The 21921-nt window shown below is 48.0% G+C and overlaps 10 protein-coding genes across 10 annotated transcripts; 5 read left to right on the top strand and 5 right to left on the bottom strand.

Annotated features, from left to right (window-relative positions):
* Window positions 1-247: 247 nt before the first annotated feature.
* On the top strand, window positions 248-3141 carry FOIG_12808 (uncharacterized protein). Its single transcript, XM_031213747.1, has 11 exons — window positions 248-369; window positions 418-446; window positions 497-551; window positions 602-687; window positions 734-859; window positions 907-922; window positions 972-1181; window positions 1235-1701; window positions 1748-2220; window positions 2270-2591; window positions 2638-3141. The coding sequence occupies exons 1-11, from the start codon at window positions 273-275 to the stop codon at window positions 2776-2778; spliced, it is 2022 nt and encodes a 673-aa protein (XP_031056705.1). The 5' UTR covers window positions 248-272; the 3' UTR covers window positions 2779-3141.
* FOIG_12807 (uncharacterized protein) lies at window positions 2695-4343 on the bottom strand. Its single transcript, XM_031213746.1, has 3 exons — window positions 3436-4343; window positions 3212-3386; window positions 2695-3165 (listed from the first exon to the last, which is right to left on the bottom strand). Exons 1-3 carry the CDS (start codon window positions 4235-4237, stop codon window positions 2835-2837), a joined length of 1308 nt encoding a protein of 435 aa, XP_031056704.1. The 5' UTR covers window positions 4238-4343; the 3' UTR covers window positions 2695-2834.
* A 1032-nt stretch (window positions 4344-5375) lies between these two features.
* Window positions 5376-7154, top strand: FOIG_12806 (uncharacterized protein; the record flags this gene model as incomplete). Its single annotated transcript, XM_031213745.1, has 8 exons — window positions 5376-5489; window positions 5542-5674; window positions 5732-5916; window positions 5972-6008; window positions 6059-6126; window positions 6176-6558; window positions 6603-6670; window positions 6718-7154. 8 exons carry the CDS (start codon window positions 5376-5378, stop codon window positions 7068-7070), a joined length of 1341 nt encoding a protein of 446 aa, XP_031056703.1. The 3' UTR covers window positions 7071-7154.
* A 520-nt stretch (window positions 7155-7674) lies between these two features.
* FOIG_12805 (choline dehydrogenase) lies at window positions 7675-10346 on the top strand. The gene is made up of 3 exons (XM_031213744.1): window positions 7675-8152; window positions 8200-9094; window positions 9142-10346. Exons 1-3 carry the CDS (start codon window positions 8094-8096, stop codon window positions 10207-10209), a joined length of 2022 nt encoding a protein of 673 aa, XP_031056702.1. The 5' UTR covers window positions 7675-8093; the 3' UTR covers window positions 10210-10346.
* Window positions 10347-11634: 1288 nt separating this feature from the next.
* Window positions 11635-11850, bottom strand: FOIG_12804 (uncharacterized protein; the record flags this gene model as incomplete). The annotated part of the gene is made up of 2 exons (XM_031213743.1): window positions 11635-11716; window positions 11774-11850. The coding sequence occupies 2 exons, from the start codon at window positions 11848-11850 to the stop codon at window positions 11635-11637; spliced, it is 159 nt and encodes a 52-aa protein (XP_031056701.1).
* Window positions 11851-12935: 1085 nt separating this feature from the next.
* FOIG_12803 (uncharacterized protein) lies at window positions 12936-14603 on the top strand (the record flags this gene model as incomplete). Its single annotated transcript, XM_031213742.1, has 2 exons — window positions 12936-12987; window positions 13035-14603. The coding sequence occupies 2 exons, from the start codon at window positions 12936-12938 to the stop codon at window positions 14435-14437; spliced, it is 1455 nt and encodes a 484-aa protein (XP_031056700.1). The 3' UTR covers window positions 14438-14603.
* Window positions 14604-14976: 373 nt separating this feature from the next.
* On the top strand, window positions 14977-20270 carry FOIG_12800 (uncharacterized protein). Its single transcript, XM_031213739.1, has 2 exons — window positions 14977-15873; window positions 15930-20270. Exons 1-2 carry the CDS (start codon window positions 15087-15089, stop codon window positions 16841-16843), a joined length of 1701 nt encoding a protein of 566 aa, XP_031056697.1. The 5' UTR covers window positions 14977-15086; the 3' UTR covers window positions 16844-20270.
* FOIG_12802 (uncharacterized protein) lies at window positions 16959-19379 on the bottom strand (the record flags this gene model as incomplete). The annotated part of the gene is made up of 1 exon (XM_031213741.1): window positions 16959-19379. One exon carries the CDS (start codon window positions 19377-19379, stop codon window positions 16959-16961), a length of 2421 nt encoding a protein of 806 aa, XP_031056699.1.
* On the bottom strand, window positions 19716-20249 carry FOIG_12801 (riboflavin biosynthesis protein RibD domain-containing protein; the record flags this gene model as incomplete). Its single annotated transcript, XM_031213740.1, has 1 exon — window positions 19716-20249. The coding sequence occupies one exon, from the start codon at window positions 20247-20249 to the stop codon at window positions 19716-19718; it is 534 nt and encodes a 177-aa protein (XP_031056698.1).
* Window positions 20271-20405: 135 nt separating the features above from the next.
* Window positions 20406-21553, bottom strand: FOIG_12799 (uncharacterized protein; the record flags this gene model as incomplete). Its single annotated transcript, XM_031213738.1, has 2 exons — window positions 20406-21132; window positions 21177-21553. 2 exons carry the CDS (start codon window positions 21551-21553, stop codon window positions 20406-20408), a joined length of 1104 nt encoding a protein of 367 aa, XP_031056696.1.
* Between the last annotated feature and the right edge of the window lie 368 nt (window positions 21554-21921).

Below are 21921 nucleotides of genomic sequence, written 5' to 3'. Positions count from 1 at the left end.
TTAATGCGTCATATGCGTAACGATATCTCAACGCCGTTCAAAATATCTCTATCCCGGTCTCCCACCAAGTCTTCACATGCAACTCCGTTTCAATCCCGGCACTAGCACAGAGCAGACACCATCTACTCCACTTCTCCCTCAATCTAAACCCAACAAGGAATGTCGGCGCCGAAACTTGAACCTCATTCTGATCCCTTAAACCTCCTCAACGCCGTGTCTCTTCTCCGTCATTACCTCTTCTTTAACTCGACTCTGTAACGGACTCTCCCAAAATGCCGCCGACTCCGCCTCTTTCCGAACGTCGACTCCGGAGTACCCTTACCTCCAAAGCGTGCGATTCTTGCAAGGCTAGAAAGATCCGCTGTTCCGGTGAGTAATGACTTGGGCTTGGAGTAGAGTTTGAGGCTGATTGTGCAGGTTACCCTCCGCCGTGCCAGAGTTGTACCGTGAGTGGATATCAGCCGCTGCAGGATGGTACTAATTATGACATGCATAGATCCGAGGCGCGATTTGTCGGTTTGGGACGCGCAAAATACCACGTAGGAAGAATGGTACGTGATCTCATCCATTCTGTCTTCTCATCATATCTGATACATGCTAGTGAACCGAGATATATTGATTACTACCGGCGATGCGTCTTCAAGCATCAAAGTCAAAGACGTCAGCCCTTCCGGGCCGAACCTCGCGGTATGTCTCGCTGGATTCTCTTCCAACTGGGCGCTTATCCGACTAGACTTATGCAAATCCGAAACAAGATATCGCCTTTCCTCCTATTCAGAATGACCTCTTTATAGATCGGATCTTGTTCGGATCATCATCAATGGACGTTCCAAATGCCGATGAACGATTCTCCCTAAAAGTGCGCAACATTTCTGAAGGCGACGTCCAAGACTAACTTTTCAACAGGGGATTGGCCTTCTGAGTACGTCTTTCAGCCCTCCCAGCACGCGGCTTTCGCTCACCATCTACAGGTGGTACTCATAGCGTCACGTTCTTCTCCGACAGTAGACTCGAGACGCTTTCTGCCAAGCTTCAAAATAACAAAGTCAATGACCTTATTCGGCGAATGTCCTCGGTCATCAACAGCAGGGCTAAGATAACCACCAGTACCTCGCCTGAGCATCTACCTGAGCCAGGCCTTTCATCGTTGGATTATTCATCTGCTGCAAAATACATAGCTAGTAGGCCATCTACACTGATATGAGGTGAATCAAGTTGACCTAATTCACTGCAGTATACTATGAACAAGTCCATCCTCTCTTTCCTCACCTAGATCGGGAGACTCTCGACTCCACTATTGCAAGCCCTAACTTCAGCACAATCCTCGTCAACGACACAGCTTTCTCTGCTCTATATCACTCCGTGCTCGCTCTCGGTAGTCTGCATGATGGCGGTGGAAGTTTTGAGCCTGGGAAAGGAAAAGCATGGGAATTACTCTCCCTCGCATTAGCCAAGGTGCCCGATCTCCCCAAGGCCAAGAACTCACTGGTCGCTCTTCAGGCAATAACAACAGTTGCTGTCTATTGTTTAGGAGTAACGTGTATATCCATCGAGCATAAGATCATGACGGAGATGGCTCGTATGGCTCAAGATCTAGCACCTTCCCTTTGTAAAAGCCCCTACTCAAAGGCGTTCTACAGGGTATTCTGGGTCGTTTACGTGATAGAGAAGATAATGAGCTTCCACTTTGGCCGCCCTTCGGTAAGTTATCTCATGATGCTCCTGGTCCTCCAACTCACTTTCACAGGCTATCATCGACGCCAATATCATTGTGCATATGCCTTACATGCCCGAGTCTCATCTCGGAGCCTTAAATTGGGCGCACATACTCGCCCAGCAGAGCCGTCTTTTGTCACGAGCGATGAATACCCTGTTCTGTCCCGGGCTCTGTCATAGAGGATCGCAGTACTTTCTAGTGACGATTGATCAACTTCTTGAAGATCTTGAACAGTGGAGAGCATCTATAGCAGAAGAATTTCGCCCAGGATATCCGTCGCAGTTCAATTTGCTCCGTAGGCCTATGCACGGTACAGTTGGGATTTGGATCAACTATCTCTACTACAGCCTTAAACTGATCTTGCTCCGGAGCAGGCTACAGATTGACAGCTACCAAGGCAACGGATTAGGCAAGATAAGTCATAGTGATCAGCTCATCGAAGTTTCTCGATCCGTACTTGAGATTGTTACATATGTTGACGTCGAGCCCTCAACACCACTATGGTCAGTCCACTGACATGCATAACCACCCTAGATACTAACCAATTTTCAGGATCATTGCAGCTATCCCATTGTGCGCTCTCTTTGTTCTTTTTGACCACGTCATCAGCAACCCCAAGTCCCCAGACACAAGAAGCAACCTCGCCCTACTCGATATCGCCGGGGGACATTTCAGTCGCATTGAGTTTGCGAGTGGAGGAACGTTGCCTGGCTCGCTTATCAGCGAGTTTACATATATCGCGCGCGAATACATCAATCAGTGCGACAACCAGGACTCACTAAAGGAGGCCCAAAACATGATTCCCTCTGTAAACCATGATACCTCAGTGGGTGAATCTTATACTTCTGGAGCGAGCCACAGTCTCGAGCAAGAGGTAAGTCAATATCTCAACACCCTCCTTCTGGATCTAACGATTGCAGTTTGAGATGGCCCAGGCTACAGTACTAAACTCTACGTCGCTGATGGATCCTATATATGCACCGATAGAAAGCCTATGGGACAGTGGAAATGATCCATTGTATGGTATAGATGTGATGAACCTTTTTAACAGTATTATGTAAGAGGTATCTGCGAAAGTATATAGTGCTCAATGGGCGAGGTGTCTGATGATTAGAGATTAGATAACAGAGGAACCCAGGCTGGCTCCAGGGAATTTATCCTTGATTCCATCCTCAAAGTTTTGTCCACCAACAGTCAAGTCCTTGAAGGCCGGGCAAGCGAGGTTCAAGAGTGTAGATCCAAGAGCATCGGTGATGAGTTCTAGAGGAGTTGCGATGATAGAAAAGATGGTCGAAAGAGAATTTGGCGCAACCGTTTTGACAATCTCAAAGACGAAGCAAAGCAGGTTGTTGCCCTCGAGAAGCTTGGTGAGATTGAGAACTCCGCCAGTGACGTTGCTTACGTCGACGCCAGCGTAGCTGTTGACTTTTCCCATGTTGCCTCCGATGCTGTACTGGTTAGCACATGGTTCCAGCTTCGGTATTGAAGACTAACCTTCCGAGCTCAGGGTACTTGGTAACCAGGTTGAGAAGATCCAAGTTAAGACTGATGAGACCATAGTCGATTGACCTGCGGTACCAGTTCTCGGGAATTCTTTCCCAGCCTCGCTTATACACAAGCCTTCCGTCCTTCTCGTGAACAGCGAAGAAGCTCTTTAGAGTCTCACGGTCTATCTGTCATCAGCAAATTGATTGTAAGTTCCGAGGCACCTTACTTACCCATGATATCCTCAGTGCTTCCAACAGTATGGTTCGACAGCAACCGACAAGCAAAAAAGTAGCCTGCATTTCGCGCAATCATACCCGTAAAAGGTCCATAGTAAAAGTTCGGATTGGTAGCAACAGTCTCATGGAATCGGATCTTGGCTCGTTTCGCAAAAGCGTCAAAGTCATAAGTACCCTCCTCAGAAGCCATGTCGTAGAGCGACTGAAACAGGCTCATGTCCATGGTAGACGCATCTCCAGTGACGTACAAGTCATCTCGCGTGTTGGATGAATCACCTTCGATAATATTATGCGATCCATTGAGACCTCGTGGTGTTCCCAAGAGTCCGACGAGGTTACCCAGAATATTCTGTGCGCCACTGGCAGTGCTACCGATGGAGAAGCCTGGGTTGAGCGATAGAGGGTTTCCAACGAAGACTGTACCCATTGTCGCCAAGATGGTAGCCAAGTCTACTCCCATTCCATAGACTTGATTGATAGCACCCGCTACCTCAACGAGGCTTGTAACTCCCTTGCGGCTGATATATCCATGGTTCGCCAGCGCATTGAGACCAGGACAAGGACCTCGTTGATCACCCTTCTCAAAGTTGGGTGGGATGAATTCGTGCTCGCCAGTTACCTTGATAGGCTTGCTCGCGAGACCAAGCGAAAGTCTCTTATCGTGACTTCGAACTGCATCGTTCACTTTCCCCGAGAGTCTTGCAGAAACGACCTTTCCGACAGGACCTTCGAGGTATGATGGAAAGCCATACACACCAAGGCAGAGAAAAAAGGAAAGAAAGTAATGCCACTGCATGATGAGTAGCTAGCTTGTAAATGAGCGTAACAAAAAGAGTGTGAAGAAAGTAAAAAATGCCGAGAGGATTGGAAAAACATACGATATGTTTGGCTAGTTAGCTTCTTCCCTATCTACCCTTATTGCGCAATCATATTCCGGCCCGTCAAGATTAAGATCTACTTCCCCTCTCCTGACAGGCTGCATACCGCCTTAGCCGCAAACCACGGAACCGGGACAAGCATGCCGGTAGGTGGAAAAGTCAGCCACTTTCGGTAATTGTTTTGAAACACCACTTGGGTCGAATTGGGGAAGCAGTCCCCGCTGAGTAAAGACTTTTGCCTAAAGGGCGTTGGCCGTTTCACGTTTTCTCGTTTGAGTTCCCCGATGTGACGCTGGTTTATGAATGGGGATAAGTTTTTGTGAAGTGCCGATTTGTGGTTGAAAGCTAAAATAACGCATGACATTTGTGTCTTAGATGGTCTATGCAAAGTGGTCAAGCAATTCAGTCTGTGCCATGCAAGTCTGTGCGAAGTACGAGTCAGCGCAAATTGCCTGGGAGCTGTCGTGACATGTACAGTATGCAGGTCAATTTTGACAGAATGACCCAAATCGCTGGGAATCACGCAAGCGAACTTGGCATTTTCCCGGCGGAGAGGAACCAGTGGAACTTGCTCAATCAGTCACTCCCACCTCACCAGGGTCAACCTTCTAGACAACGCAAGGATACCCTACCCCGACTAAATTATCGCTCTGTTGATCACCAAGCATCCCCTGCTCAGAAAAAGCAAAACTCGGGCAAGTTTTCTCTCGCTAGCGAATTGTTCCAGCGAACTTGAGCTATTCGCTGGGTCGTATGTTGAGATTGCCGACTAGCTTGCGAGCTGCTCATGGAGTAGAGTATCATCGGTTGAGGCAACATAATCCAGGCAAACATTGATAGCAGAACCGGCTCTTTGGCTCGGTGCTGATCTCCCCCAAACCAGGATATCCTGTACCGAAACATTTCTCATCACTTTTTAACATGTCGTTTCCTCTACTGCACGTCGATGTTTTAAGCTGATTTGAAAGGGACCAATCCGCCCGGCGTCTCCGACCTGTTTCTTCTCTCTTTCTTTTTCTGTCATTCTTCGCCCGAGGTAAACTGCCCAAACCGTTTATGGTCTCTTTATCCGGTGGCATGAAGGTCCTTGGCTTGCTGGCACTAGTGCTGGCTTTATTTCAGCTTGGTGTATCGGCCGCCGCGGCGCCCGAAGAGCCTCCAACTTGTGGTGTTGGTGAAGCTTTTCCGCTATCGAGATATGTATAGCTAACTCGTCGGGTAGGCACTCTGCATTCAGAGTGAAGCGATCAAGTCGCCTTGTGGTCTGAACGTTACGTGTATCTGTACAAATGTTGAGCTTAATGAGAAGATCTCAGCATGTGTTGCTGCTAATTGTACGGTGAGGGAGAGTCTGTGTAAGTTTGTTCTCAGCTGTCCCGCGCTGTCCCACGGGTTACTGATTGAGTGTTTAGTGGTTCAAAGTTACTCCAAGCATACTTGCAACGCGCCATCTCGCGATCGCACAACGCTGGTATGGGTTATCGGTATCGTCTTTCTTGTTCTCGGCCTCATCGGCTTTGGTCTGCGTGTCATGGCCAGAGTGTTTGTCGTTAAGCAAACATGGGGATCCGACGATTGGGTCATGCTCTTCGCCGTGGTATGTATCTGTATCGCGCCCTACCTCTTCAACGCAGCAGCTCACCATCGTATAGGCTCTCATGATACCGCTCAACGCATTGTCTGTGCAGAGTAAGTCCATACTTGTTGATTGCCTCGATTTGCTGCTAATCAGATGGCAGTCTCACGCGTTGGACTTGGTAAAGATATATGGAACGTTCATCCCGACGATATCACCGATTTTCTTTACGTGAGTCCCATCTCCCTCCACCACATTCACCTTACTGACCCCAGATCAGCTATTCTACTGGGACGAGCTTCTCTACCTTGGAGCCCTCCCCGCTACCAAGATCTCTATCCTCCTCTTCTATCTCAAAGTCTTCCCTGGCAAGAATATCCGACTGGCATGCTGGATCTTCATCGGTCTGAACGTCGCATACTTCATCACGTTTGAGCTCATTTCCATCTTCCAATGCAGACCAATTGAGGGCGCTTGGAGGGCATGGGACAAGGAGTTCAAGGCCAAGTGCAACAACATCAACCTGCAGGGCTGGTTTGCAGCGATTTTGAACATCATTCTTGATGTTGGAACGATGGTCATACCGTTGAAGGAGCTTTATGCACTGTCGATGTCGCTGAAGAAGAAGATACAGCTCATGCTCATGTTTAGCATCGGTATCTTGTAGGTTTCCCTTCCCAATGCCATTTCTTTCGCTAACATTTTAGTGTCACGATTGTCAGTGCAGTCCGCCTTCAATCTCTGGCAAGCTACGCAACCACCAGCAACGTGACTCGTACGTCTCCACAATCCCCTCCCACTTTCCGCCCTAACAGTATACAGAGGACTACGTCGAAATCGGGTACTGGAGCACAATCGAAGTCCCCGTGGGCATAATCTGCGCCTGCATGCCCGCCATCCGCGCGCTCTTCGGCATAATCTTCCCCAAGGTCTTTGCCTCCACGAACCGCAGCAAGAACAGCTACGCCAACATCTCGGAGTCGAAGCAACCGACCTCTGACAGAAAGGGCGGCAACACGCCGCAGATCACCATCGAGACGGAGATCTCGACAAGGTACTCGCGCCATCATGATGATTCTTCGGTAATTGAGCTCACGCACATGGGGAGGGAGCTGGGCCACGAGGAGAGTGCGTGGACGGATAGGAGGCCGGCTGTTCCGTCTGAGCCTGTATAATGTCGATCATCGTGTCATTTGATGGACCTGGAAAAGTTAGTTAGTGCCTCACTGCCTACTATTTAGAATTTTAGAAGAACTGAGAGTTCTTTGTCGTTGATTATGTTATGCACTAGTGACTACGTCTAAACCAAAAGGGTTGTTGGGGCAGAGGTTATTGTTGAGGCTTGTACGTTTGTAGCTATGATCGTCCGGGGAAATGTTTCACTAACTGACACCGTTGCACAGACGGGACAGCATGCTTGATCCCCGTAGTCTAGCTCAACGGTCAGCCCTGCTGTAATGAAAGAGCGATATTAAATGTCCTAGATTGCGAATATCGCCATTCACGGCTCGGGCAGATCTCAAAGTCTATGAAAATGTGTTACCTAAAGTCTGTTATTTTTGGCACCCTCTCATTTCACTTATACCGCACTGCATCACCCATTTCACGACAATGGTGTCATCAGTTTCACTTGTCAAGATTACAGGTGGAATCTCCGCACCTTAGCCGATGCTAGACTGACAACGTTGCCCTGTCACTAACCAAATACGACGGCATTTCAAGTTCCCTTTCCCCTTCTGCCCAACTCCACCGCGATTACTACTGTAACGCGCGAGTACAACCTTATTAGCCCAGGGGCAACGAACCCAAGGTCTCCGCGTTGAGTTACTTCGCCTATTTGCTTTCTTTTTCTCGGGCTCCAAAACGTTTCCGTCAATCTACTGCATCGATGCGCACTGAATCCTTTGCCCGTCCTTGATAAGCGGAATCGATCAGAAGTCAAGTTCCGCTTTCATACAGACGTTTCCATCCGGATGTGCAAGGCCGAATGCGTTGTTCTGTTCCTGGAATACCTCCTGGCGATCGTTTTTACAGGCGGGGTTTGGTAGTATTTTGGGCGGCAGGGACCTAATTTCTCCTCTTTATTATCTACCTGGCAGGCACGGCATTTGGAATTCTTGTTTCATGCTCTAGAAAGCCGTCCATTCATTCTATTCAATCTTTTGGGTTTTCTAAGTACTTGGCGCTGAGTAGCCAAGATGCGTTTGTCATTCGTTATTACTTGCATTTCTGTTCTGGCTGATTCAGCCTCTGCCTTGTAGGTCCCCCAGTCTCTCAATTACTGCATCATACTCACATTGGCAGTTCTGTACCATGGAGCTCTTCCCCCAAGTCGCATAATCCTTTCATCGGCAAACGCGATACCGGCGTTGAATACGACTATGTAGTCGTCGGTTCTGGTGCAGGTGGCGGCCCTGTCGCCGCCAACCTCGCTGTTGCGGGCTTCAAAGTCCTTCTCATTGACGCCGGTGGTGACTCTGGCGATGATTGGGTTGAGAAGGTTCCCGCCTTGCATCTCATGTCGACTGAGTTCGAGGACACACGATGGAACTACTTTGTCAACCATTACCCTGACCCCAAGCAACAAAAGAAGGACTCAAAGATGGTTTACCAAAAGACCGATGGCAGCTACTACGTTGGACTCACCCCACCTAATGATGCAAAGCCTTTGGGTGTTCTTTATCCTCGTGCTGGTACTCTCGGTGGATGCACTCGTCACAACGCCCTGATCACTATCGCCGCTCATGACAGTGACTGGTCTTACATCGCCAGCCTTACGGGTGATGACTCTTGGAGCCCTGACAACATGCGGTCTTACTTTGAGAAGTTGGAGAAGAACATGTATCTTCCCAGCAGCATCATTGGTCACGGTTTCAATGGCTGGCTGGGTACTTCTCTCACTTCACTGTCCTTGGTTGTCGAGGATCAGAAGCTTCTATCTTTGATCATCTCTGCTGCTTCAGCCATGGGCAAGGGCCTTTTGGGATTCGTCTTGAACACTGTCGCAGGCCTTGGCCAGGTCTTGCTTCGTGATCTTAATGCACCAGGTCAGACTAGCAAGACTGGACTTTATCAGGTCCCGCTGTCGATGGCTGACTCTGTTCGTGGTGGTCCTCGAGACTTTATCCTCAACACTGCCAAGGCTGTCAACAAGGATGGATCTCGCAAGTACCATCTTGACATCAAGCTCAACACCCTTGTAAGTTCCTTATTCCATACACTTTACTACTACTTACATAGTTGTAGGTCACCAAGATCAACTTCGACAAGAGCGGTTCCAAGCCCCGTGCCGTCGGTGTCAACTACATGCAAGGCGCAAGCCTCTACCGCGCCGATCCTCGCTCTGGATCAGCCAAGCCCACTGGTACCGGCAGTGTCAAAGCCAAGCGCGAAGTCATCATCTCCGCTGGTTCTTTCAACACTCCTCAGCTTCTCAAGCTCAGTGGCATCGGTCCCAAGAAGGAGCTTGACTCTTTTAAGATTCCTGTGCTGGTTGATCTTCCTGGTGTTGGGACCAACATGCAGGATCGGTATGAGAATACTGTGATTGGCAAGACTAACAGCGACTTTGTCATCACATCTAAGTGTACTTTCCTTGAGACGATGCCGGATCCTTGTCTGGAGCAGTACAAGAAGGGTCTGGGTCCTATCACCAAGGGCGTGTATGCGACCAATGGTATCGCCATCGCTGTTGTCCTCAAGTCCTCTGTCGCTGAGGATGAACCTGATCTTCTCATCTCTGGCGCCCCAGCCAAGTTCAAGGGCTACTTCCCCGGCTATGCCGCTGACTCACTCGCCGATGCCGAGCACTGGGCCTGGATCATCCTCAAGGCCCATAGCCGTAACAACGCTGGTACTGTCACCTTGAAGTCCACTGACCCACGCGACATGCCCATCATCAACTTCAACTACTTCGACACCGGCGTCAACGCAAACGGAGAAGGTGATAAGGATCTCCAAGCCACCTACGAAGGCTTCGAGTTTGCTCGCAAGGCATTTGACGACTTGATCCCTCTTGACGGCGAGTTCCCTGAAGTATGGCCCGGAAGCCAGACAAACAATGAGCAAAAGGCGAAACAGTTCCTCAAAGATGAGGCATGGGGCCATCACGCTTCATGCACTGCTGCTATTGGTGCTGATGATGATCCTATGGCTGTGTTGGACTCTGAGTTCAAGGTTAGGGGTACTGAGGGTCTGCGCGTTGTTGATGCTAGTGTTTTTCCTAAGATTCCTGGTTTCTATATCGCGCTGCCATTGTACATTGTTGCTGAGAAGGCTAGCGATGTTATCATCAAGGCAACGAAGAGCTCTTAACTTTTATTACGGCACATCGGCGAGATACCTAACTTAGCCTACACCAAGCGCGTTACTTTCGCACCACGTGTCTACATAGTGATCAATTTAAAGATGTATTTAATTCTTATATAATAAGTATATAAAAGCCTTTCTAGTACATCGTTTCAGTGTAATCCTGGTGTTGAAAGGCACCAGCGACATGCTAGTAACGATTACGATAAGCAAATGACGAGTTCATATCAACCTTCTGAAGTCTTCAGCACAAATTTAAGTAATGCTCTACCACGCAAACCTGTTTCCTCATTCTCCGATATCTGGCAGCTTCTCGGAACAAGCACGAAAGAACCTTCCACGCGGCCCTAGATATCCATCAATCGCAACCTCGTCATCTCTTTCATCGTAGCATTTGCCAGGAGGTTCCGGCATTCTCAAAAACCAATACTCCTGCCACGTTTGAGACCATCCTCGACGGATTTCAAGCTCTGCATCAAGCCACGCCCTGTTCAAAAAAGCTTTTTCTATTTGCTGAATATCATTGAGAGTCGGGAAGTGGGTAACATGCTTTGGATACAGCCTATCGTCGTCGAATAGACCCCAGGCTCGTTGTCGGTAAGTACGAAGCTGGATTCCGTGCAGACTAAGACAACATGAACCGTGCAGATAAATGATGTCTCTAGCTGAGTACGTAATGACTTCGTCGTCTTCTGGGTTATTCTCCGTCTCTTTGAGCTGCCGCTGACTTGACTGTAGTCGATTGTAATTTTCAAGATCCCTATTGTCGACGGTCGCGGGGAATAGCCTAGGCCATGGAAAGAAGCAATGTAAACGCAAAGTCCGCAGCCATATTCTAAGAATAGGTATACGTGCTGGATCTTTGCTTATAAACATGAGGATTTGACAAAGATAGTCTAGCCCGAAACAGGGAAGCCTCCTCTGGAAATCGTTTGCATATTCATCTAAACCTCTCTCATATGCTTTCGCGTCAAAGCAAATGTTGTCAGGGAATATTAATCCGTGCCGAGAAGATGATGGAGCGGTTGTATTAGGCAGCGTAGCGGAGTCCAATGTCGATTGCCTAGTCTCGGAAGGCAATAATGGTTGGTCGGGTTGGCCGGATCGATGGGGTAACCAGGAGTCATGGCAATGTGCAAACAAAGCTCCGCATACTGCACCAGTCAAACTAGAGAACCTGACGGCTGTGGTATCTAATCTCTGCCCCTTGAAATAACTTCCAGAACCGTTGAGGAGGTCCAGAGTGCCAAGGTAGGCTAGTGGAGGACATTCGCTTGTTGCTTTTGACACGTAATCTTCGATAACGATGATCATACGAGAGATTATGTGCCATAGTGCCTCAAGCTGCTCGAGATCCAAGGTGTCTGGCAGCTCCATGGTTTTCCACATCTCGATTTGCCGGTACCTTTTGGCAGAAGCTTTATCCGAGATCTAGATGATTCCTAAGGCATCTCGAAGGAGGTCGCCGGAGGTGTCTCCATTTAAGATGCCGTCCATGATGCAGCGCAGGATACTTTTCTTGTAAGCAATGAAATGCCAAAGCATCGATGCAGATGCTTGGATTACTTACTTGACGCCGATATCAGACTGGAGATGCACAAAGATCTCAGTCTGGACGAGTGATGGGAGTATAGAGAATGGATCCATTGTTGTGATGTCTGAGGTTGGGCGAAAAGGTTGCGTCGTGAGGTTGATCGTTGAGGTGGTGAGGAGAGTGAAGACTAGAAGCAATGGGTCGAGACAAGGGCGTCTTTGATAGTCCGAGGATAACTCTACTGGATAAGTTTTTCAATGGCTTGACTCACTTCTTTGCATAGACTTCCACAGGGGCAAAGTCAAATCGGAGAATATAGAGGTTTTATCCAGCCGGCTTTTATGGGATGGTACACTTTAGCGCGGACACCAACCTTGGGGCTCTTATTTCTAAATTATAACATTTAACCTTCAAATTGTAAAGGGTTAGGAATGTAAATAAACCTGGAGATTAATTATGGGCAAGGGACCGGAGAAATTTTAAAATAAGCTTAAAAGCTTAGTAAATAAGTTAACTCTAGGATTCAGTTACTAAAGTCTAAGGTAACCTTGCTCCTCGAGAGCATGGACCTACTCTACCCTTAATAGGTTGGACCCAATAATATAATTATGTAGATCTTCCTTAATGTTCCAGGCCCTCCTCGGGGAGCGAGAACACTTAGGACTTTAGACAGTATCCCAAAATAAAGTTAGTAAAGAGTCCCCTAAGCTCAGCTAAGTTACTTAAATCCATATTTTCATCGCTCAGGGTCAAGGTCCTAAGGTTTCTTGCCTCCCCTAGAACCTGTAGGGGAATCTCCATAAAAAGTGCCAGGGGAATTGGCTCAGCGATCCGATGACATTCGTTGTTCACTCTGACGTCAAATTGATACAACCCTTATTCGTCGTCAAGGGTCTTCGCCGAGATACATCCTGGTGACGACATACCATATCAGATAAGCAGAAAAACTACTATCCTAATCTTTTGAGCCTCACCTCAGAAGTTCTCTTGTTTACATCGCGACGTGATAGTAACCCTTTTCCGCGGCCTTCGACAAGCTTTCCAGCTATCACGACGAGCGCAAGATTTGCCACAACAGTTCATCATGCCAGAAAGGCAAATAGCAAAGGTAGATTGGATGGCTTTTGGGTCACATAGTTCTTGCTAATAGTATTATGAGCAGATCGGTATGGTGGGAATGGGCAGCATGGGCTCCATGATGTCCCTCCTCTTTGCCGAAAAAGACTACAAAGTCTACTACTACGACATCAGTACGTAACATAGCTCACCGTAACTTATAAGCACTGATCAATTTCAGGTGAATACAATATGAAAGCAGCTGAGAAAATGGTCAAGGACGTCAACGAAGAAACTCGAGTCTTTCGACAACAAAGCTATCAACAACTCTGCGAAGAGATCTACTCCGAGAACCACCCACGCATCATTATCTTCAGTATTCCACACGGAAATCCCGGCGATGAATGTGTCAAGGCTCTACGGCCGTATATGACGAAGGGGGATATCATTCTCGATTGTTCAAACGAGTTCTACGGCAACACGGAACGACGACAAGCGGATCTTGCAAAAGATGGCATGTTTTATGTCGGATGTGGCGTCTCAGGCGGTTATCAGAGCGCACGAGCCGGCCCGTCAATGTCACCAGGCGGCGACCCCCAAGCCCTCGAGATCATCATGCCCCTTCTCAGGAGAGTCGCAGCAAAAGATCACGATGGTAGACCATGTACCTGCCCAATTGGTCCAGGCGGTTCAGGCCATTATGTCAAGATGATTCACAATGGAATCGAACAAGGCATGATGTCAGTTATTTCCGAAGTTTGGGACATCCTCACCAAGGGTCTTCAGCTCAGCTATGAGGAAGCAGCTGGTGTTTTTGAGCAGTGGAACCAAACAAAAGAATTGTATAATACGTTTCTGATCTATATCGCTGTTGATATCAACAGGACCAAGGATGAGGAGGGACGATATGTTCTGGGGAGGGTTCAGGATAAGGTGGTGCAGGATGTTGATAACACTGAAGGGACGGGGACATGGTCTTGCGAAGAGGCGGTGAGACTTCACGTCCCTGCCGCGAATATTGTCAGTGCGCATTTGTTCAGGTGTACTTCTGCAGAATTGGATCAGCGCGCGGCTGATGCTGAGGCCTCTGGACGTCGGCAGTCCTCAGCGATGAAAGTCCCTTCGAGAGATGAGTTTATCGAAGATCTCCGAAAGGCGACGTACTTCTGTCTATTGCTGTGCTTCACGCAGGGTCTGCAGATCATTCGTGAAATGGATCAGCAGCGCGAATGGCACATCAACTACCAAGACCTACTACACGTCTGGAGCGCCGGGTCAATCATTCAAGCAGGAGGTATCATGGACCTTCTTCACAAAGTCTACAGCAAATCCCCCAGCAAGAACAACCTCTTATCTAACAGCCAACTCGAAAAACAACTAACCAGCCTTCTCCCTTCAATGAAGCGATGCATCATCACAGCGTTGGAGTCCGACATGGTCATCCCCGCCATGAGCCAAAGTCTAGAATACTACAAGTATTCAACTTCTGTGGATCTGCCCACTCAATTGACAGAAGCAGAACTGGATTACTTTGGCAATCACAAGTTCGATCTGAAGGAGGAACATAGAGGCGAACCAAGCAAGGGAAAACACCACTTCGAATGGAAGCCAGCGAAAGGCGAATCCGACAAGTCGCGGCTTTGAAGATCTTAGAATAGCCTTAAACATCGAGAAATCTTCCGACGTGGAATCAGAGTGCCAAGATCAACAAGTCTAAAGTCTTGATGAGTTTTGCTAAACTTACGGAAGTCTGTTCATCACTTAGAAAAGAGGTCCCAAGCTTTCTTACCTCCCCTTCAACAGTCCCCGAATAGTCTCCGTAATACAATAAGCACTTACAATTATCTCGCGAGATCATCATCTCGGCTCGGAGATACCATCGCGTCTTCGCATCTTTATAAAAACCCTGAGAAACTTTTGCTGACATCTCGGGCCGCGATCGGCATTCCCGTGCCGATGAGGTTATTCACAGATTATTCCCGGGAGTCATCACTGCGCCAACTTATCCACTAACGGCTATCCATATCAGGAACAGCGAAGAAATTCTCCACACAACTCGAACAAGAAACAAGTAATGACGTAACTAGAACGGTCACTTTACCTTGTTGACCGAAATTCGTTGCCACCTGATGAATTTTGCCATGAGAAATTGAGTTTTGCGATTGCTCGGCGTTAGGACTAGTCGCCGAATCTCGCACCGATCATTTCTGATAAAAATACACAACGTTCCTCTTCATCACCGTCTTTTCAAACCAAGCCAGTTTTAACTAGTTTGTAAATTTATGGATTAATCATGGAGAAAGTCGAAACTTCACATTCAGATCACAACGATCGTCGAGAATCTCACACTTCATCCCATAGCGACGAAGAATCATCCATATCGTCTTCTTCACACCACAACCATCAAAATGACGACATTTCGCGGACGTACTCCCTCGGCGACACAGAATGGCAGAGCATTCGTGCGCCAAACACGGGAATGAGCATGACGAGAACTGTTTCGCGGCGAGAATCTGTTTTATCGAGGATTCGATCACGGCCTATCCCACAGTTTACGCATCCTCTTGCGCATGTCAAAACTACAGAGGATCAGCTCGTTGATTTCGACGGGCCTGATGATCCGTACAGACCGATGAACTGGCCTAACAAGAAGAAGATCCTGACAACGATGCTTTACGGGTTGGTTACAATGTCAGCGACCTGGGCGTCTTCCTCGTATTCGTCTGGTACGGCACAAGTAGCGGCGCATTTCCATGTCGGAACACAAGTCGCTACTCTCGGCACAACACTCTTCCTCGTGGGCTTTGGAATAGGGCCTTTGCTCTGGGCGCCGTTGAGTGAAGTCTACGGACGACGACAAGCGGTTCTTATTCCCATGTTTATAGCGATATGCTTCAGTTTCGGAAGTGCAGTCGCAAAAGATTTCCAGACGTTGATGATCACGAGGTTCTTTTGTGCCTTCTTTGCTTCGGCGCCTGTTACGAATACAGGTGGTGTTTTGGGGGATTTGTTTCTGCCCTCAGAGAGGGGGATTGCTATGGCGGGGTATGCTATGGCTGTTGTTGGAGGTCCTGTTCTCGGTAAGTCTGACTTTTATAGTTTGTGAGGTTAGTCTTGGCTGACGGTTTTGTCTTAGGTCCTATTGTTTCAGCTGCTGTTGTGCAGGACCCGAGTTTGGGCTGGAGGTGGACTGAGTATCTTACTGGTATTGTTCAGATCATCTTTTTGACGTTGGCTGTTATCTTTGTTGATGAGAGTTATCCACCAAAACTTCTTATTTACAAAGCCCGGAGACTACGTCACGAAACAGGCAATTGGGCCCTTCACGCGAAATTCGAAGAATGGGATGTGAGCATTCAGGAACTCGCACGAAAGTTCTTGGTCAGACCCGTTCAGCTCCTCATGACGCCCATTTGCTTCCTCGTCGCTCTATACGCTAGTTTCTGCTACGGTATTCTCTACATGCAACTTGGCGCTATTCCCATTATCTTCAGAGAGATCAGAGGCTGGGGCATTCTAGTATCCTCACTGCCTTTCATCTGCATTCTCCTCGGAGCTATTCTCGGATGCGGAGCGAATGTGTACAACCAGCTCCTCTACAACAAAGCCTACCACGCCGCTGGAAACCGTGCTGTTCCCGAAAAACGCCTTCCCCCAATGATGGTCGGCTCTGTGATTTTCAGCGGCGGTCAATTTCTCATCGGATGGACTGCCGAGAAGGACATTCACTGGGTCGTTCCCTGCATTGGTCTCGTCTTATTAGGAACAGGCTTCTTTACCATCTTCCAAGCCGCGCTGAACTACCTGGTCGATACGTTTACTATGTACGCTGCCTCGGCTGTTGCGGCTAACACATTTCTCAGATCTTGTTTCGCGGCTGCTTTTCCGCTGGTGGTTGGACCTTTGTATCACAATATTGGTGTTGGACCTGGGTCTAGTATTACTGGTGGTTTTGCAGCGTTGTTGATTCCTGTTCCGTTTGTGTTTTATATTTATGGTAAGAGAATCAGGGCTAGGTCGAAGTGGTCGAAGGCTTCGGTGTATGACTAAAGCATCCTTGCTTAGAGAAGATATGAGAGATTGACAAAATAAATTTATAGATAGTCTAAGATTGCAATAATACCCAGATAATATACTAAACTCCGTACCCGTCTATGTTATGCTCCTATTTGTTTCCAACCTGTTTGTTCCATAATTCCTTGTACCTTCCGTCTATTGAGATCAATTCCGCGTGTGTTCCTGACTCAACAACCTGTCCATTGTGAATAACCAAGATCTTGTCCGCGCTGACAATGGTAGATAGTCGATGCGCAATAACGAATGTCGACCTCGCACGTTTCAACTCATCCAAAGCACCCTGAATACTTGACTCCGTATTCGTGTCAACTGCACTCGTTGCCTCATCGAGAATCAAGATTGGTGGATTCTTGAGGAACACTCGAGCGATTGCTAGTCTCTGGATCTCTCCTCCTGACAGCTTGACACCCTGCTCTCCAACCTCTGTGTTATATCCATCGACGAAGCTGAGAATTTTGTCGTGGATAGCTGCAGAGCGACAAGCAGCGTAGATCTCCTCGTCTGTCGCAGAAGGTCGGGCGTAGCGCATGTTCTCAAGGATCGATGCGTTGAAGAGAAGTGGGTCTTGAGGTACTACACCGAGAGCATTTCTCAGTGAGCTGAGAGTGATATCCCGGATATCATGACCATCAATGGTTATAGATCCCTCATCAATATCGTAGAACCGAAGGAGAAGCTTCATGATGGAAGACTTGCCAGCGCCTGTCTCTCCAACCAATGCAACAGTTTGTCCAGGCTCAACTGACAGCGATAAGTCCTGGACTGTTGGTTTCCGAGGATCATAAGAGAAACAAACATCATGGAACGCAACACGTCCCTCGACCTTCTCCAGATCCTTAGCACCCTCCTTGTCAGTGATAGTGGGCTTTGTCTGCAGCAGATAGAGCAGGCGCTCAGCATCAACCAAGTCTGACATGAGTTGTCTGTAACTATGAGACAAGAACTTCAATGGCCAGACCAAGTACTCCCAGTACTGAATGAAGAAGACAAAATCACCGGGCGATGATCCACCCTGCCAGACATCGTAAATAACAAGGCTCACCAGTGTGAAGAACGTACAGGGGATAAGAGCGTTAAGTAGCCCCTGGATATAGGCATCCCTCTTCTCGTAGTTCAGACCAGCAGATAATTGCTTATTGACAGCAGATCCGAAGCGATACTTCTCGTAGTTGAACATATTGAAGTATGTAACGGTCTGCCAGCCCTGGACAGCTTGGTGCATCACACGAACTTCTTCTCTCTTCGACTTTGTCGATTCTCGTCGGTTATCGAGGTTCCATCCTGTGGCTTTGACTTCAAACGTGACGAAGAGGACTGAGCCGATGGCCATTGCCAAAGCCACGTAGCTATTGAACTTCCAGTACAGAAATACAAAAGCGATAGCCAAATCAACGACAGTGGGGAGAATCTCGATGATAAGCATGTCAAGGACATTCGTCAATGCTTCACCCTGTTCAATAGCCTTCATAACCTCCGCCGAGTCACGCTCAGAGTGAAACTCCATAGGCAGCGATAGAACGTGGTTAAACGCTGCGTTCGTGAGAGATCGGTATGAGAACTGCTTAATCGGGATTTTGGCCAGGGACTCAATAAGTCCGACGACAACGTCGTGAGAAGCAAGGCTCATGATAAGCCAGATGAAAAGAGCGTGGAATGGATTTTGCTTGGCGAGGAGTTGATCGGCCACGATGCCTAGTTGACGAGGAACCAGGATGTTGAAGACTCGAGTAGCCAGGATACAGAATAGGGAGATTAAAATGCAGAGTTGGACTTTGCGGTCTTTCTTGGGGATCAAGAAGGGGAGGAAGATGGAAAAGTCGGAGAGGTAGCCTAGCCAGCCACCCTTCTCCTTGAGTTTCTTTGCGCGTTGGCGTTTGATATCGATTACATCTTCGTCTGATTCGCTGCCTGAGATGTACTGATCGTCATCGACCTCTGTGTCTGACGATGTCTCAGTACCGTAGCTTGGGCATGCTCTGCCGTTTGCAAGGCCGTTTGATTGGAGGAAGGGCTGCGATTCCTCTGCTTCTGAATCGGGGGTGTAGTATCTGCCACTGGTTGAGAGATGGTAGATCATGAGGAAAAGAAGAGGTAGGAGTCTGAACGTTTGAGAGGCGAGTTGCACAATATGATAGATATCATTCTGGCCGTTGACAGCGGAGAATATTTGCAACGGAATCTCGAATGCAAGGGTAATAAGCGATGTTCCGAGAACCAATAACCGCGGTGCAGTTCGCTGACTCCAGATAAACGCCCATACCGATAGGAGCACGACAAGGTGTATCGCCTCAGGCTCTTTACTCTGCTGACTCTCCTGCACAAAGGTCGATATACCCTCAGCCAAATACCCCAGGATCAAAAGCCCAGCAGCAAGACGATCATAATTCCGTGGGGTAGTTTTCCCAGTGGTACGAGCAGCGTTGAGAATAGTAACAACCGAAACAAACACTACAGCTACTAAGGAGCAGCTGTAGTGAAGGATATTTGAGACCTGAAGAATTGACGGCATTTTTACAAGCCGGGCAGGTAAGTGTAACAAGAAAAACGGTGTAATTTTATTTTTTGGATTAAAAACCGTCTGATCAAATCTTATATACCCAATTCCTCAGCCCTACGTGCAACGCAGCATGAAAAAGCCAAGGTCGCCTGCGGTCATTTGAGGCGCACATATTCGACACAGCCAATCGGCGTGGCTATGAGTCAATGCCACAGCGGGTCTCGCCACCAAGAGTGATCCCTTTGTGGTAATAAGTTTCGACGTGTTGATTGGCTACGGCGTATTCTGCTGTGGAGATCCCAATCGGTATGTACGGCAGGGTAACATACGGGAGGATGATTATGCTTATTATTGGTTTTGTATGACTTTGTATTGAGTCATGAGGATCCCACTGCCGAGGCTCGTGCTGCTTGATAGGTGAAGTTTGATGTTTTGCGGGATGGACGAGATGAGGTTTATTCCGGTGCCAAGAAGCGTGGGCATCACGGCGATTTCGACGGTATCCACTAGCTGAGCTTGCAGACATTGGGATGCGAGCTGACCACCACCCATAAGCCAGATATCCTTCCCGTCATTCGTTTTCAGGCGTCTGATGTAATCAAGCACGTTTTCATGTATGACTGTAACATCGGGAAAATGGTGCTGGTTCATGGTTCGACTGGCTACCATGACTGATTCTTTGGGGCGCTTTGATAGTGGATTGTCAGCGCCGAAAGATTGCATGACTTGGTATGTCTTGCGGCCCATGATGAAATAGTCGAATTCGGCATACAGCGCGGGGAAGTCTATCGTGGGATCCTCGATGATCCAGGTTGTTGAACCATCTGGTGGTGCGATGTACCCGTCGAGACTTGCTGCAACGTTATAGCGAAGGCGCGGCATGTTGGGCAGTAAATGATAAGACTGAGGTTGAGGTGAGATGAGATTATGTGCGATGGATGAAGGTGTTTATTTAGTCGGGTGAACAATCTCGCCGATTACGGGCTGGGCTCCAGAATGCTTGGCGTTCCAAAATATCGCCTACCTAGTGGCCGCCATCTAATTCTCAGATTTCTTCACATCAGGCTGTGTCGCGACCAATAACTCCTCTCTCAAAAGCCAAATAAGAGGAAACATGGTTCCCGGTCCAAGTAAACATCCCAGCACAACAGAAGCGCAGCCAGCTCGGATCCATGAAATACTGCAGACCCCAACATTCTCAAGGTCCTTGAAGTGATACGCCAACCACAGAAAGCCAGCTGAGTAACAGCAGATGTAATCGAATTGAATGACAGTTCGGAGTCCGAGGATTGGCTCTTGCGGCGTGTTGAGAAAGTGCTGAGGAATAAAGACCTCGAAGATGCTGGAGTCCATGTTGAGAATGGTATACCACCATGTTATCGTGCTTATGGTACTGATAACCCCAATCGTGAGTCGAATGGCATTAAGCTCTTGCCTCCATTTCCTTGGTGTCTGCTCTTTTGGTTGAGGAATGATCTTCGATAGCACAAGCATGATGATGGACCCCCAGATAGGAAACAGCTGCCAAATCCAATTCCACCAATTCCTCGCCTCAAGAGAAGGGTGAAAGAATGATGGAAAGTGCGTGACATAATATCCCAGCACAACCGTAGGCAAAAGGGCCATGCAAGGCGCTACACCAGGACGATACAGACTCGGTGTTGTAAGTTTGTAAGCAGGCGTGAAGATGTAGAACAAGAAGAAGAAGATTGGTGCAAGACAGCCTATGCCAAACATCTGGGACAGAAACAGAAATACAACAGGGCTGGTCATGTTAGGAAAGACATAAAGCTCTGGGGCATAGCTTACTATTTGATAACAGGAAACGTATTCCCCGGTCTATATCCCTCGATCATCACAACAGCATACATCCCCACAAAGTCCGTCAAGAACACCAAAAGCTGCCAATACGCTTCCTCATTCGTAAAGAACTGCAAATGCGCAAAGGCAACTGTAACAACAGCGAAAACATCATCTAGAACAGGTACGCCATAAAATTTCTTGATGATAGGCACGTTCACGTCTTGTGCTGTAAAGACGGAGGTTTTGACAGATCCTTCGATTATAGGACCGATTGGCTTCGCCATTGCGAAGGCGCGGGACATGACAGCTGAGATGAGGAGGAAGGGAAGAGCGTGTATGGCACGCCTGAGGCGGCTTTCGGGTGCTGAGGTGTGTAGTATCATGGTGATTGGGTTTGTGTGATTGAAGTGAAGATCGTGAGATGAGGGAATAAGGTGGGTTGATGTCTGAGATTAGGTTGACTGATCCTTGTAGTCGGCCCACCAACCGGAAGGATGCGAATCCTGTAGCCAATCTCCATAGGGACTACATACTTCTAATAGATTGGATGTATAAATCCGAGTTTCAATTAGCTACGTGAGTTTCTTCTTTGTTGTTAATTCAGGTCTTGGTTGTGCTTTTCGATTTGCTACTTGATTCCCCTGTAGGCTGTAGATACTAAAGAGATATCCTTGGAGGAACACCTAATAATGATATAAACAGCGCTTTATGGATGTTGATGCACGCTTGCTATGAATATCCTCAAGAAAGA

Source organism: Fusarium odoratissimum (assembly GCF_000260195.1).
Source record: "Fusarium odoratissimum NRRL 54006 unplaced genomic scaffold supercont1.28, whole genome shotgun sequence".
Taxonomy (NCBI): Eukaryota; Fungi; Ascomycota; class Sordariomycetes; order Hypocreales; family Nectriaceae; genus Fusarium; species Fusarium odoratissimum.
This window is presented reverse-complemented; position numbering and strand designations above follow the sequence as displayed.